A 14716-nucleotide genomic window follows, 5' to 3' on the forward strand; every position below is an offset into this window, starting at 1 on the left:
CTATTATTCCTTATTTCTCTTCTATTATTAGTATTGTCTCTCCAGGATTTAGCAAACGAAAAAAAAAGATGGTACTCTGTGGCACAGCATGAACAGCGTCCCATCTGTCAAAAATATGCAGGAAATTTGCGTCAATTAAAAAAATATATGAACCCAACATTTGCTTGATTTTTGTATTAAATTCAGCAATGATGGGATTGCAAAATCCTGGAGAATCTTATTATTAACTTAGCTGTTGATAGATTTCAGAATCTGTGTTTACAGATGTGCACTAATGAATTAAAATATGGTCATTTTGGTTATGAGTAAATTCTGTTTTGCTAATTGATGCAGCTATCAATAATGTGCAGTATTTGCAGATATTCAGTATCATTTAAAATGAATTTGGTTCAATTATTCTCCATATAATCATTGCTTTGTATTGTGTTTTTTCTTTTAGCATAGAATGGAAATATTTATTAGCTGATGTTGATAAATGAAATTTTATAAAAAAAAAAAAAACAAATAAAATAAAAATGTATAGAGTTGTAGCTTAAATCACTATAGAAATGATTCAATTTAATATCATATCAAAAATATTATATATTAGGGCTGGCCAGTATCATGGTATATTGTTTCCGCAGAATAAATTGTCAACCATAATATATACTTTTGTTAATTCATGTATACCTTGATGTGTAAATAAGTGTGCGTGACTATCTTGCGTCTGTGTGTGAGCTACTCGAGAATGGGCTATATGCACAGCTAGTGTTTTTCAGCCAATGATGAACCTCCAGTGAAAGCTTTGTTACTATTTTCAGTTTCATAAGGTTTCTTTTACAGCATCGATTTTTGTAATTCAATTATAATCAGTTAAATAGACTTAAGCATCCATTTGGTTGTTAAAGCGTAAAAAGCGACGAAAGAAGTTTAAACACAGGCGCCGTCATTAGAATTACTGGGGTAAAATTAATTTCCATATTTTAAAGACATGGCGCGGGAAAATATAATTGAATGCAGTGCTTGTTTGGTCTGATACACACTTTATATCGTATTTCAGCCAGGCTGTGAAGAGCATGGATTTTTAAAGAAATCTGATCTTAAATGCAGCGATTTTTGTATGGGATGACAATTAACCGGAAGCCCAGGGGCTAGCTGATTGAAATTAAAAGTCCGTGTGCATTTACGACATTTGGGCAGTGCTGACTGGAGTGCTCATAGTAAGATTAGGTCAGCAATTTGAGATGAAATTTTACCTGCGATTTTAAATTAATTGTTTTGGATTACCGACTTGAAACTGCTAATGTAAGTACAGAATATTTCAGTGTACAATATCGCTCAGAAAGTTAAACAGGCACTTGTGAAGCACTACAGCCTCTGCTGACTAACAGCCTCCCCCTGGTCCTAATTCCTGCCTGGTAACACCAAAGAAAAATACACAAATAACATGAAGTCATAAAATGCTTAGTCTTGTTGGATATGTTGGTATTGACTTTAATAATACCTTAATTAAAGGGGTCCCTTTTACAAGATGTAAAATAAGTCTCTTGTGTCTCTAGAGTTTGTATGTGACATTTCAGCTTAAAGTTCCACACAAATAATGCTTTATTACTCTTTGAAACTGCTCTTTGATCCTAAATGTCCCATTTAGGTGACTGTCGCTTTAAATTCAAATAAGATTGAACTTTTTCGAAAGAGGACTGAGCTACAAATGCCTGTGTGTCAGCATAGTGGCAGATTCAAAAATTGAGAAATCAAAAACTGAGAAACTGGGCTGCTGTGTTATATAGCAACAAAGCATCAATTGAGGTTGTAAAATCACAAGTCTGATTTGAATTTATTGTGAGAAGCTAACACTTATGGGGAATTAAAATCTCAGTCCTGAATTAAACTCAGGGTGTCCGCGGGGTCTTAAAAAGTATTAAAAGTTGATAAATCAATTATGAGAAAATTAAGGCCCTTAAAAGGTGTTAAAGTCTTAATCGTGTTTTTACGAGGTCTTAAATTTTGTTCAAGCGTTGTCCAAAGTGTTTGACTCCAAAAAAGCATAATTATATTTATTTTTCTCTTTATATTAACAACGGCGTGCTCAATCCACATGATTGGTTTGGGCCGAGGCACAACCGGCAAAGCTCCTCCATTCGGGTGATGTCATGTAATTTGCGACAAACGCGGGAAGGTGATGTGACGCTCTCCACATGTAGCGAAACCATAGAGTAAAACAGACGGAAAAATGGGAAAATGTAAGTTTGCGTACTCCTGGTTGGAGAAAGACGAGTTTAAACAGTGGCTGAAGCCTGTTGCTGAAAACAACCGCGTAATTTATTCTTTCAAGCTTTGATTCTTCCGAGCTTATCTGAGTTCTGTTGCATGGTTGTGCTCCATTGATTTATTTAACAACAACTGTTTATTAGAAACTGTTTATTAAGTTAATGGTTTGATATACTGGTTTGAACCTAAACTGGTGATGAGGTCTTAAAATATTCTGAGAAGGTCTTTAAAAAGTCTTAAAAAGGTATTGAATTTACCTTTAGGATTCCTGCATATACCCTGAAACTGTATATTAATTTCACAATCAGAAAAGGTCGGCATCACCTCAGCCAAAAACAGTTAGAAAATATGGGCAGAAATTCAATATTGGGGATCCCTACTATATTTTAAATATATTCATGTTTATCCAAATTAAAAAAAAAACTTTAAAAAAAAAACGAATTTTAGTATTTAATTTTAGTATTTAATTAGTATTTACGTTTATTTGTTATAAGATTTTTTGTTGACTTTTTGGATAAACTATATTGTGAAATATATCGATATCATGAAATAAAATTACTCATACCGTAAAACAGAATTTTGGTCATACCGCCCACCCCTAATATTCTCCTTGGTGTTGTTGTCATTCCAATGAGAAACCCGCCTGGCTCCATTATGGGATGTTAACACCCACGTTTCACAATTCAGTCAGTTCCCAATAGATAAAATCAAATCCTGCGCTACTTTCTTTCTCACTGAATATCACATTCCACGCAGGGAAAAGTTTGACTTTGATAAAACGCTTTGTTTTAATTGTGCTCACGTGGTAAAGCCCATTTAATGTTGTGTAAGCCTGGCGTGAATTGATTCACCGTTAATCACAGTTAATGTCTCGGTTGAAGCTGTTGTTTTAGATTTGCTTGCATGCTTTGCATTATTCATGGTGTTAAAAAGGCTTTAAAAAGAACGTGCCTTCAGCCTCTACGGCTCCAAACCTCATCATGAAGGCTGAGCTACACTCTCAGCGCTGTACATGAGATTCTGTCTCTCTGGGACAAGTGAGGAAACATGCAAAGCCTGAGCTGTAAACATCCGGTTGTTGATACAGAGTTGACAGCCTCACCAAAGAGGCTTTGGCTGGACTCGCAGTGAGAGTATGGACTAGCGCCAAAACAGTCGAGGAGAGAGAGAGTGAGAGTGGACTGACCGAGAGAAGGGCTTTTCTTTTCTGTTGCCTAATGTATCGTGTAATTTTGAGGGGTGAAAATTGCACTGGAATTTTGCAATACGGTTTTTATCACAAAATATGGGTCACGGTCTGATGAATATGCTTTTTAAAATGGATCGCTGTCTGCCAAGGAAAATCTTACAAATTGAAGTGGATTGAACTTAAAACAATCAAGTTGTCCCAAAAACACTCAAGAATTGTGATGTTTCAGCTTGTTTTAAATAAGCTGTTTGAACAAGCAGCATTTTTTTTCTTGAGTGATGATGATGATCTTGCAGTGTTTTGCAAATAGCATGTTTTGTTTGGCCTGTACTGCAATTGTCTGATGTCTTCAATAAGTGACGAATGAGTCATTTTTGCACTTTTAGGTTGAGTAAATGGTCTGTTTGGTCAACACATTCGCTTTGACAGTCCATTGTACGTCAATATTGTGATGCACAGGAATCTGTGCACGCAGAAATCCTGATTTTTTTTTTTTTTTTAGCCCATTATTTAATCAAATTATTTACTTAAGTAGATGTGAGTAAATATATATTTATTTTGTTTTTAGATTAATTTCTGTATGTTGATTTAATATGCAGATGTTTGTTCTATGTACAATACATTTTGTAAAGTAATATTTTATTATTATTATTAATAATATTATTATTATTATTTATTTGTATAAATTTTTTTAACAAGTGGTTCTAATTAGATTTGTGTTGTATTTACCTGATGGGAGACCACATGGGAAAGCTAGGTTGCTGTTGGAAGTGGTGTTAAAGAGGCCAGCAGGGGGCTCTCCACCTGTGGTCTGTGTGAATCCTAATGCCCCAGTAAAAGTGAAGGGAACACTATACTGTCAGTGGGCGCCGTCTTATGGATGAGACGTTAAACCGAGGTGCTGACTCTATGTGGTCATTAAAAATCCCATGGCACTTCTCGTAAAGAGCAGGGGTGTAACACCGGTGTCTTGCCCAAAGTCCTTCAATCGGCCCTTAAGATCATGGCCTCCCAATCATCCCCATCCACCAAATAGGCTGTATCACTATCTCTTCACTCCACCAATAGCTTGTGTGTGGTAAGCACACTGGCGCCGTTGTCCTGTGGCTGCCATCGCATCATCCAAGTGGATGCTGCACACAGGTGGTGGTGCTGTAGAGAGACCCTCGCTCATGATTATGAAGCGCTTTGGGTGTATGGCCATACAGGATAAATGCGCTATATAAATACACATTACATTTTACTTTACAGATTGTGCTCTTTTCAAAAGAGAGCAGGGCTATAAATGCCTATGTGTCAGCATAGTGGCAGATTCAAAAACAAGACTAACATCCTATGCTAATGAGGGAGAAATCATCACTGATGGGTGGGGCTTTCCCACTCTGATGACACGAACAAAGGGATAATCCATCAAAGTGTTTCTGCAGACTGTTTTTATCAAGTGTGAATATAAAAAATAGAATTAGTTCATGTTTACCATCAGACGCTGCCTATATTCTTACAACTGTGCTTAAATGCCTTATAAAAGCGAATTTTTTTTTTCACTTTTAATACCAGTTGCGAACAGAGCCTAAAACACTGATTTGTGCCTGGTCAGGCCTGGTCGGTATATGGTGTTATTTTGCCAAGTGTTGATCCATCCTCCTTAAAACAAGACTGAGAGAGGGAAGGAAGAATAAGGAAAGCATAACGTGTTCTCACCTAAAATTGAGCTACCACCTTCTTTCTGTCCGTCCTAATGTCTTTCTAGCATCTTAATGTGAGTTACATTCCAATCAGAAATCCCCATGCATCACTGGAAGACCAATTCTTCACCCTTTCCCAGGCTTAGCACTGAACCCTGACCACCTGTGTCTCGCCAAACCCTACGATTAAGACATCAGTATTCACTGGAGAAGCAGACGGAACAGCATGCCAGCCCTTGTTAAGGCTAAAATATTTACTCTGCTCGATAGGCTACCCGGGTGTTGAAAGAGCCAGATTGGAGTTTCCAGATAAACGCTTCAACATTTTTTCTGGTGTCTGTGATGGATTTATTTCTGCAATTACAGACGTCATACAGAGTCTTTTTTTTTTTATCTGCCAGAATGTGCTCTATGACTGTAATTTATTTATATTGCACAATTCTACTAAAAATGACTACAGTGGAAATAGTTCTGTAAATCCATAAACATAAAATGGCTTAAGACATTATGCAGTAATCTCTTTTTTTTCTGTTCTAGTTAATTTTTTTAGCTTTATAACAAATGTTTAACCCACTTTTTTTTTACTACACAGAGGTAATGTGCGACGTGCACTAGCTTTAATTAGCTGAAATTTTCACAAATGTGTTGCATGATTTATATCTGTTTAAATTGATTGATTTAATTGACAATAATCATGCTTATTAATCAAAATCAATTAATAAATCGGTCACTGAATAATCAACATCCTTACTGACTACTGTTCAAATACACCTATATGTATGACTTATGGATTATTCTAAATTGTAAACATTTTAAAGTGTTTTTTTTTTTTTTCGTTTTTAAATAACGTTTTTTTTAATGCTTCAAGGGCTGAAAGTTGCAACCTTTTTGGTCACATATGCCCCTGAAATTTTATCTATGCGACCTCAAAATATATTTGAGAGTGCATAAAATTAGTCCCGCGCGACTAGTTTTTATTGCAAAATGTTCACCGGATACGCAGATTTAGGAGACATTCACGCAGAATGCATCTTTGCACCTAAAAACGTGAAACGCAGGGCTCAGGTATAGTTTAAAACAGTGGTCACGTCAACTTTCTACAGTAAACAAATCCCGCAATGCTTGCCCCGCCTTCTAGCTCTTCTGATTGGCGCACTGCGCTATAACTGAATGTAAATGGATTGGTTAATATCAGCTGTAATATCAGTTAATTCAGTCAATGCTTTCTGCCTTCAGGTGACGGGGAGCTACAGCCGCGAAAATGTAAAGCGCTGAAGATGAGAGAATGAAAGCACACTGACAGATTTTGATTTTGAAAACACCTAAAGTTACAAATAATGGCACATGTAATTAGTTATACATTTTTCGAAGAGTGAATAAGACTCCATTTACTGTGTAACAGAGTTTTCAGATAACAGTGTTGGCCACTGAATCTACACATTTTAAGCACGAGATGTTCTATTTAATCCTTCATTTAATTGTCAGGAGGATTTCAAATGCAATAAATCTGTTGATATAAAACTTGTAGTAACGGTTCACATGATTCTTGGTGGGAGCGACAAAATTTTGGCTGGTGCCACTACATTTTTAAAGTAAGCAGCTTCAGTGGTACCAAGCAAAACGGCTAATTTCCAGCCCTGTTTATGCGTGTGATCGCTAAAAAAAATAAATAAAAAAACATAATTTAATGTCATGTGATTCTTTAAAAGTCATTCTGATGTGCTCACTTGGTGCTCAAAGATAACCATAATTATTCAGGGTTTCTGTGAGGTCTAAAAAAAGTATTACATTTCAAAAACTAAATTTTAGGCATTAGAAAGTCACAGAAATATTGTCATGTAGGTCTTAACTTTTTAAACGGGTCTTAATTTTTCTTGGTTAATGTAAAGCTTCCTAATCGATCCAACACACAACCAGTCACCAACAATAAAACTCTATTTATAACTAAATTATAACTTCATTTATTTATAACTAACTCTATTTGTAAATCTATTTTTAACTAAAATAATATTATAAAAGTCTGTTTTGCAGACAATTATGCAGACAGATAATTTATTAAAGTTGTATACAACTAGGGTCTGCTTGATTTGACACATTATTAAATAACTACTTAGAATTTGTTTGTTGATGGAACAAGTAAAAAAAATTCTGCTGGCCCATTAAAAAATCCTTAGCACTTAGCCCTATACTAGTCTGAAATTTCATTCTTGATGGTCTTAAATAGTTGCAGATTTTTACTTATTAAATTTGACCTGTTGAAACCTACAGAAACCCTGTTATTAGTGTTGTCAACGTTAACTATTATAATATTTGTATTTTTTAAGTTGCTAATATTGAACATTTTTGTCCAGGTTGTTTGAATAGATAGTTCAAAATAACAGCCTTTATTAGAAATAGAAACCTTCTGTAACACTATAAATATCTTTAATTATTAGCCCCCCTGAAATAATAGCCCCCCTGTTAATTTATTTCCCTATATTTCTATTTAACAGAGAGAGGATTTTTTTTCAACACATTTCTAAACATAATAGTTTTATTAACTCATTTCTAATAACTGATATATTTTATCTTTGCCATGATGACAGTAAATGATATTTGACTAGATATTTTTCTAGACACTTCTATACAGCTTAAAGTGACATTTAAATGCTTAAATAGGTTAATTAGGTTAACTAGGCAGGTTAGGGTAATTAGGCAAGTTATTGTATAACGATGGTTTGTTCTGTAGACTATCGGGGAAAAAAATTGCTTAAAGGGGCTAATAATATTGACCTTAATATGGTTTTTAAAAAAAATTAAAAACTGCTTTGATTGTAGCCGAAATAAAACAAATAAGACTTTCTCTAGAAAAAAAAATATTATCAGACATACTGTGAAAATGTCATTGCTCTGTTAAACATCATTTGGGAAATATTTTAAAAAGATTAAAAAATTCCAAGGCAGGCTAATAATTCAGACTTTAATTGTATTTACCAAATCTATTTTACTCTATACTGATTTTTTAAAAATATGCTAGTTATCATGTTTAAATGCTTTTCTTCTTACTTTAGCACTGAGACTTTTTATTTGTGTGAGCTGAGGTTGTGATGAATTCATTTAAAGGGGCAGGTCACCCAAAACGAAACATTTTGTCATCATTTACTCACCATTTACTTGCTCTAAACCTGTTTGACTTCCTTTCTTCTGTTCAACACAAAACAAGATATTTTAAAGAAAGCTGGAAACCATCGACTTCCATAGTGAGAAAAACAAATGCTATGGGTGTCGATGGTTACAGGTTTTTAGCTTTTTTTTTTAAATATCATCTTTTGTGTTCAACAAAATAAAGCAAATCATAAAAGTTTGGAATTGGGGTGGGTAAATTGTCACTTTTGGGTGAACTATCCCTTTAAAGCAAGTGAACTTTAATGGTTAAAATACTAAAGTATATACTAAATATAGCATATTGCTATACTAAAGCAATGACCCAGATTGGCTTAGAATGGTTTCTGGGCATAAGCCCCATGCTGATGTCATTGTCTTTATTTGGGCTGCTTTTAAATATTTCAGGCATGTTCAGATTTTTAAGGAAAATTCCATTAACTTATTTTATTTACTTAACACATTTTATACTTAAAAAATGGGCTAACAATACTTCATGTTTGTCTCTTGCTGTAATGTCATTTCTGGAATCCACAGTATTGGAATATTTGACCGAGGACAATGTGAAGAAATCCATGTTAAGGCATCTGTGGCAAGGGGACAAGTTAGTCATGTCAGAGGGAAATATGATCAGCTCTAGGGAATCTAATTGAAAGATGCATTATCTTGAGTCAGATGAGAGCAATTCTGGTCTGTTTTCACCAAGCTTATCTCTTATTTTTTGCAGGTGAAATGGTCAGACTCTTCATCATCTGCTGTCACTAAAAGTCATCGCGAGTTGGAGGATTTTCTGTTAAAGGTGAGCAGGGAGATGTGGGTCTTTTGCTGTATTTTGTGGTTGTTTAGTTCTGTTGCACAAATGCCGGTGTGCCCACCAGTTGGGCAACATGCCACCTGGCAAGACCAGCAAAGGACATTATCCATCTGTTTCAGTTTCCATTTCCCTCTCTCTGGCTGTGCTCAGAATGGAGCACTAGAGTTCTGCATACTGCTTTATGTGTAATCTTATATGTTAAAATGCCTACTTGGCTTTATTTTTGAGTTTTAGTCATCTTAGTATCTTAGGTAACGTTTATTTCAGTTAGCAAAATTTCACATTTGTCTTACTTTTTCCACGTGTTTAATTTATTCATTCATTCATTTTCTTTTTCGGTTTAGTCCCTTTATTAGTCAGGGGTAATAAACACAGCAGAATAAACCACCAACTTATCCAGCATATGTTTTACGCAGCGGATGCCCTTCCAGCCGTAACCCAACACTGGGGAAACACCCATACACACTCTTTCACACACATACACTACGGCCAATTTAGTTTATTCAATTCACCTATAGCAGATGTATTTGGACTGTGGGCAAAACCGGAGCACCCGGAAGAAACCCACGCCAACATAGGGAGAACATGCAAACTCCACACAGAAATGCCAACAGCCCCAGCCGGGGCTTGAACCAGCGACCTTCATGCTGTGAGTTGATCGTGTTACCTACTGTGCAACCGCGACACTCCACTGTTTTATTTAATTTATCAATTTTTTTTTTTTTAATACAGATACTGATTTTAAAAATATGCTAGTTATCATGTTTAAATGCTTTTCTATTTACTTTAGCACAGACACTTTTTTTTTGTGTGAGCTGAAGTTGTGATGAATTAATTTAAAGGGACCGTTCACCCAAAACTCTACATTCTGTCATTGTTTACTCGCCATTCACTTGTTCCAAAACTGTTTGACTTCTTTTCTTCTGTTCAACATAAAACAAGATATTTTAAAGAAAGCTGGAAACCATTGACTTCCATAGCATTTGTTTTGCAGTGGTGTAAAGTAACAAATTAAAAATACTCAGATTACTGTAATTGAGTAGTTTTTCTCAGGAATTGTAATTTACTGAGTAGTTTTAAAAATGTGTACTTTTCCCTTGAGTACATTTTTAGTGCTGTATCTGTACTTTTACTCCACTTCTTTCCTTCAACCTTCAACTTTATTTTTACTTGTCTATGGGGATTAGAAAAATCAGTCCTGTCATTCCTGTCCAATCAAATCACACATAGAAGATAAATCGCATTATAATGAACTACCTCAAGACATGGGTGATTTATAATTGCAGTAACCTGTTTGGAAGCATTAAAAGAGTCCAATAAGATGTTCAAAATCTTTACACACAATGACCCAGAGACTGTTTAGATGCATGTCACTGATGAGAAGATTTACTGTATGATGACTGAAATGACCTTAAACACCCAGCAGCCACAAGACATCAACATGATATCAGATTAACGTTGTACCCCAATGTTGTGTGGACATTGCATTTTATTTGGAAACGAAAATCGGGTTGATATCAGAACTTAACATCAGGTCGATGTTGGTGTCCAACATCTAACCTAAAATTAACCAAATATCAAAGTCTAATGATGTTACAGCTTGACATTGTCTGGATGTTACCACTATGACGTCTAGCAGATGTTGGTTTTTAGTTGCCAAACCAAATTTTTATTTATTTTTTTGCTTTTTTCCAGTTACTGAAAAAAAAAATAATAATTTAATAGTTAACAGCAACACAGTGCTTCCCACACATAGACTTTACTTGGGTGGGCCACCCAGGTTATTAACGGCCACCTAAGTATTTTTGATGACTTTTTTTTTGTTTTTACTATTTTTATCATCCTTTTTTTTTTTTTTTTTTTTTTTTTGTCTCCGTCCTTTAACCAAACATCCACGATCGATTAACCAGTGGAAAATCTTCTCTTGTTTACCGTTTCCTACTGCTGGTTCTGTGTGTGCAAGAAATGTCAACACTCCCACAGACATGTCCCATCTCACTCCCATCTCACATGCCCACAGAGACACACCTCTTTGGGACTTAAAAATACTTTTGAAATCTCCTAAAATGTTAATATATTACAATATTTTATACATATTTAAAATGTTTTGGCAATATCATACAAAATTACTACACTATTACTATACTATACAACTATATAGCAGATTTTACCTGTCAGTGGGTGCACATGGCTCCTGAATGGCATAAAAGTAATAAATATAGTGGATCTCTTTTTTTGTTTGTTTCAACAGTCTTTTTAAAAAACTTAAACCCATTTAAAAGAAACGGTGTATAACAGTGTCATATTAAATAAAAATAAAGTTAAAAATAACATTTATTTTTTTGTTTGTCACATGTAGTTGACCATTTATGTGCTGTGGGTAAAAGGTTTGTTTTAATTCGGTACCACCCCAAGTATGTTCTGAACCTGTGGGAAGCACGGGAAACAACACTGATGTACTGTGCGTTAACTTGAAAAATTGTGTGCAAACAACAGTATGTATTTTGCAAATATATTTGCCAAGGGGTTACCACATGGCCTATGACCTTAAAGGTATAGTTCATGCAAAAATGAACATTTACTCCGTTTACATTTCCTCAAGTGGTTCTAAACATATATTTGTTTCTTTCTTCTGTTGAACACAAAGTTATTCTGAAGCAAGCTGAAAACCTGTAACTATTGGCTTCCATAGTAGGAAAAACATATCCAGTGGAAGTCAATGGTTACAGGTTTCCAACACTTTACAAAATATATTAGGGAATTTATTTATTTATTTTAGGGAAGGGAGAGTGAATGTTGACAACTTTCAGTTTTAGGTAATCTGTCTCTTTAAATGTTTCCAAATCAATTTAATATTTTTTAATAGTTTTATTTCACTGCAAACATTCATGGAAATATGTGATCAGTTGGACATTGTATTTAACACACATTGTGGTTTGGTAATGTACTGCATATTTTGTCTAATATAGTAAGTTTGTATGAAAGACCAGGAGGGCCAGTTAGAAATAAAATAAAGAATTAAATTATCCCTGCTGGGTCAGTTGGCATTTCTGTGTGAAGTTTGCATGTTCTCCCCGTGTTAGCGTCGATTTCCTCTGTGTGCTCTGGTTTTCCCCACAGTCCAAAGACATGCGCTATAGGTGAATTGAATAAACTAAATTGACCGTAGTGTATGTGTGTGAATAAGTGTGTATGGGTGTTTCCCAGTACTTGGTTGCAGCTGGAAGGGCATCCGCTGTATACAACATATGCTGGATAAGCTGGCGGTTCATTCCACTGTGGCGACCCCTGATGAATAAGCCGAACTAAAGGCTGATTTATACTTATGCGTCAAACGCATGCGTATGGTCTAGTGTAGCCTGCGCGCTGTTGCTCTCGCCGTCGCTGATGCTGACAAGCACCTCTCAAAAAATGTAACTACACGTCGCAACAACGTGTAGCGCAAGCTCTGTGATTGGTCGGCTTTGTAGCGCTGACGAGTGTGGGCAGGACAGAGAGCCGCGCGAACCCTTTGGAGCGAGTGTTTACAAGTGTTGAGTCCCGTGAAGGAGGTCAAGATGTAAAGTTTTGTTTTGTGTTAACCTTATGATTGAAGGTGTTGCACGTCCACTGGTTCCCGCCTCAAAATAAGCAAATTTGATCTACTTCTACATTAAGGTAGCTTTCAGAAAAAACAAAACACCAGCGAGGAAACTTGACACAGGAACATAACCCACTGCACGTTAGCGTTTCAGGAGTGTTATTGCAGAGCAACACAAACAGCGCGCAGAACAACGCGCAAGACATGCACCGCGGGTCACGCCGATCACTCGACGCAGAAGTATAAACCAGGTTTAAGCCAAAGGAAAAGGAATGACTCAATGGCATTTAAAAACACAATTCAGACAGATTTAAATGTCTGTTTATTTGTTCATTTAAATGTTTATTTATTAACTTACATTTTTATGCTTTAATTATTAAATCGATAACTTGATTCTACATTTTATTTCTAACCGGCACTCATGGTCTTCAATAAGTTTGATCATCTGGGTATTTCCATGCATACAGCATTCATATTTGTTATTGGTGTTTTTATTGCCACAGCATGTGCAACTTAGCTCAGCTGTATTAAAGTGTAAAGAAGTAAAATTATTCCTTAAACAAAACCTCTGTCTCTGTCCTGTAGCTTCCTAAGGAGCAGAGTCCTGATGGCTTTGAGAAGGGCATCGTCAGATTACTCAGTCGTGGCGATCAATGTGAATCCAGAGACCTGGAGAGAAACCTCAGGTGGGTCTCATGTTACATTTTTAATAGTAATGATGTTACATTGTGTTGAATCCTTACTTTTGCATTGCTTTTCCTCCGCATCAAATCCCTTAGATAACTGGCAACACTTTAAAATAATGGTCCATTAGTTAATGTTTTTACTAACATGAACAATAAAATTAGTAGTGCATTTATTACAGTATTTATTCATCTGTTATTGTTAGCTAACATTAAAGTAAAGCAACATTAGTCAATGTTAACTCACTCTGCATTACCTTAGGCTACGTTCACACTGCGAGGGTTAGTGCTCCAATCAGATTTTTTTTCTCAGATCTGATTTTCATTTTTTTTTTGCATAGCTGTTCACATTGTTGTTATAAATGTGGCCAATATCAGATTTGCAGTGTGAACAGATCATGGTCCTAAACTGACCCGTATGCGCAAAAGTACAGTTACGGACAGCACAAAATGTCTAATTATGCACACAATGTGTATACTGTATGAAGTAAGCACATTGTGGATTATGCTTAATATTATTATTACCCTTTTCACAGACAACAGTGTATTTCATGAACTGTAAAGGGTTGTTGAGCTAATACTAATGTGTATTTCGCCATTTGAAACCTAAAATAAGTCACTTGTGATTGAAAACACTGATCATTTGTGTTTTATGACAACCGCGGTGCATGTCTTCCTGACCACCGGTGTAGTGAACTCATCTAGGGTTAATGAGCAGCCGCAGACTGAACTGTAAAGGTGGAGATGGTTTATCTCTGTTTGCAGAGTTATTTCATTTTACTTCGTGATAAACAACAGGCGCTTGCAGAAGGGGGTTTAGATGCTTGAGCACCTGCCTCTTTTTCCTCTCGGAGAGAAAGTTCATCCTTAAAATGAAAGTGCCCCCTCCTTTGTGCACGGATCCCCTATTTGAAACACCCCCAACGCTCTTCAGCTTCAGATTAGTTAACAAGCACCAGTTTTGCCTTAAAATGTTCTCAACATGAACAACCAACTTTCTGTGGGAAAGTAATTGCCCTGTGTGCCATTCTACTGCTGCTGAGGAGTAGAGGATGTTTGCAGCACAGAATGATGACGCATGTGGCTTGAAGATTATGTAAAAGTCACATGAAATCCGACATAACTGTTCACACTGCAGTCGCATTGCAAAACATCAGATCTGTGTCTGATTTAAGACTACATATGAAAGTGCCACAAATCTGAAGTGAAAAGATCGGATTCCATGTGGTTTGGGCTGTTCACACTGTCAAGACAAAAACCGATCTGAGTCACATGTGGGCAAAAAAATCAGATTTAGGCCACATTTGACTGCAGTGTGAACGTAGTATAATATTAACAGGCACAACTTTGGATTTTATTAACGCATTAGTGGCA

The 14716-nt window shown here is 35.9% G+C and overlaps 1 protein-coding gene across 2 annotated transcripts in view; it reads left to right on the forward strand.

The window, feature by feature from the left end:
• zcchc2 (zinc finger, CCHC domain containing 2) overlaps positions 1-14716 on the forward strand; it is a 36764-nt gene that overhangs the window by 7684 nt on the left and 14364 nt on the right. For both annotated transcript variants that reach the window (XM_056481730.1, XM_056481722.1), the window contains exons 4-5: positions 8993-9064; positions 13245-13345. In XM_056481730.1, the coding sequence (XP_056337705.1) occupies positions 8993-9064; positions 13245-13345 (173 nt within the window). The remainder of the gene's footprint in view (positions 1-8992; positions 9065-13244; positions 13346-14716) is intronic.

The sequence above is a fragment of the Danio aesculapii genome, chromosome 2 (genome assembly GCF_903798145.1).
Source record: "Danio aesculapii chromosome 2, fDanAes4.1, whole genome shotgun sequence".
In the NCBI taxonomy this organism is placed as follows: domain Eukaryota; kingdom Metazoa; phylum Chordata; class Actinopteri; order Cypriniformes; family Danionidae; genus Danio; species Danio aesculapii.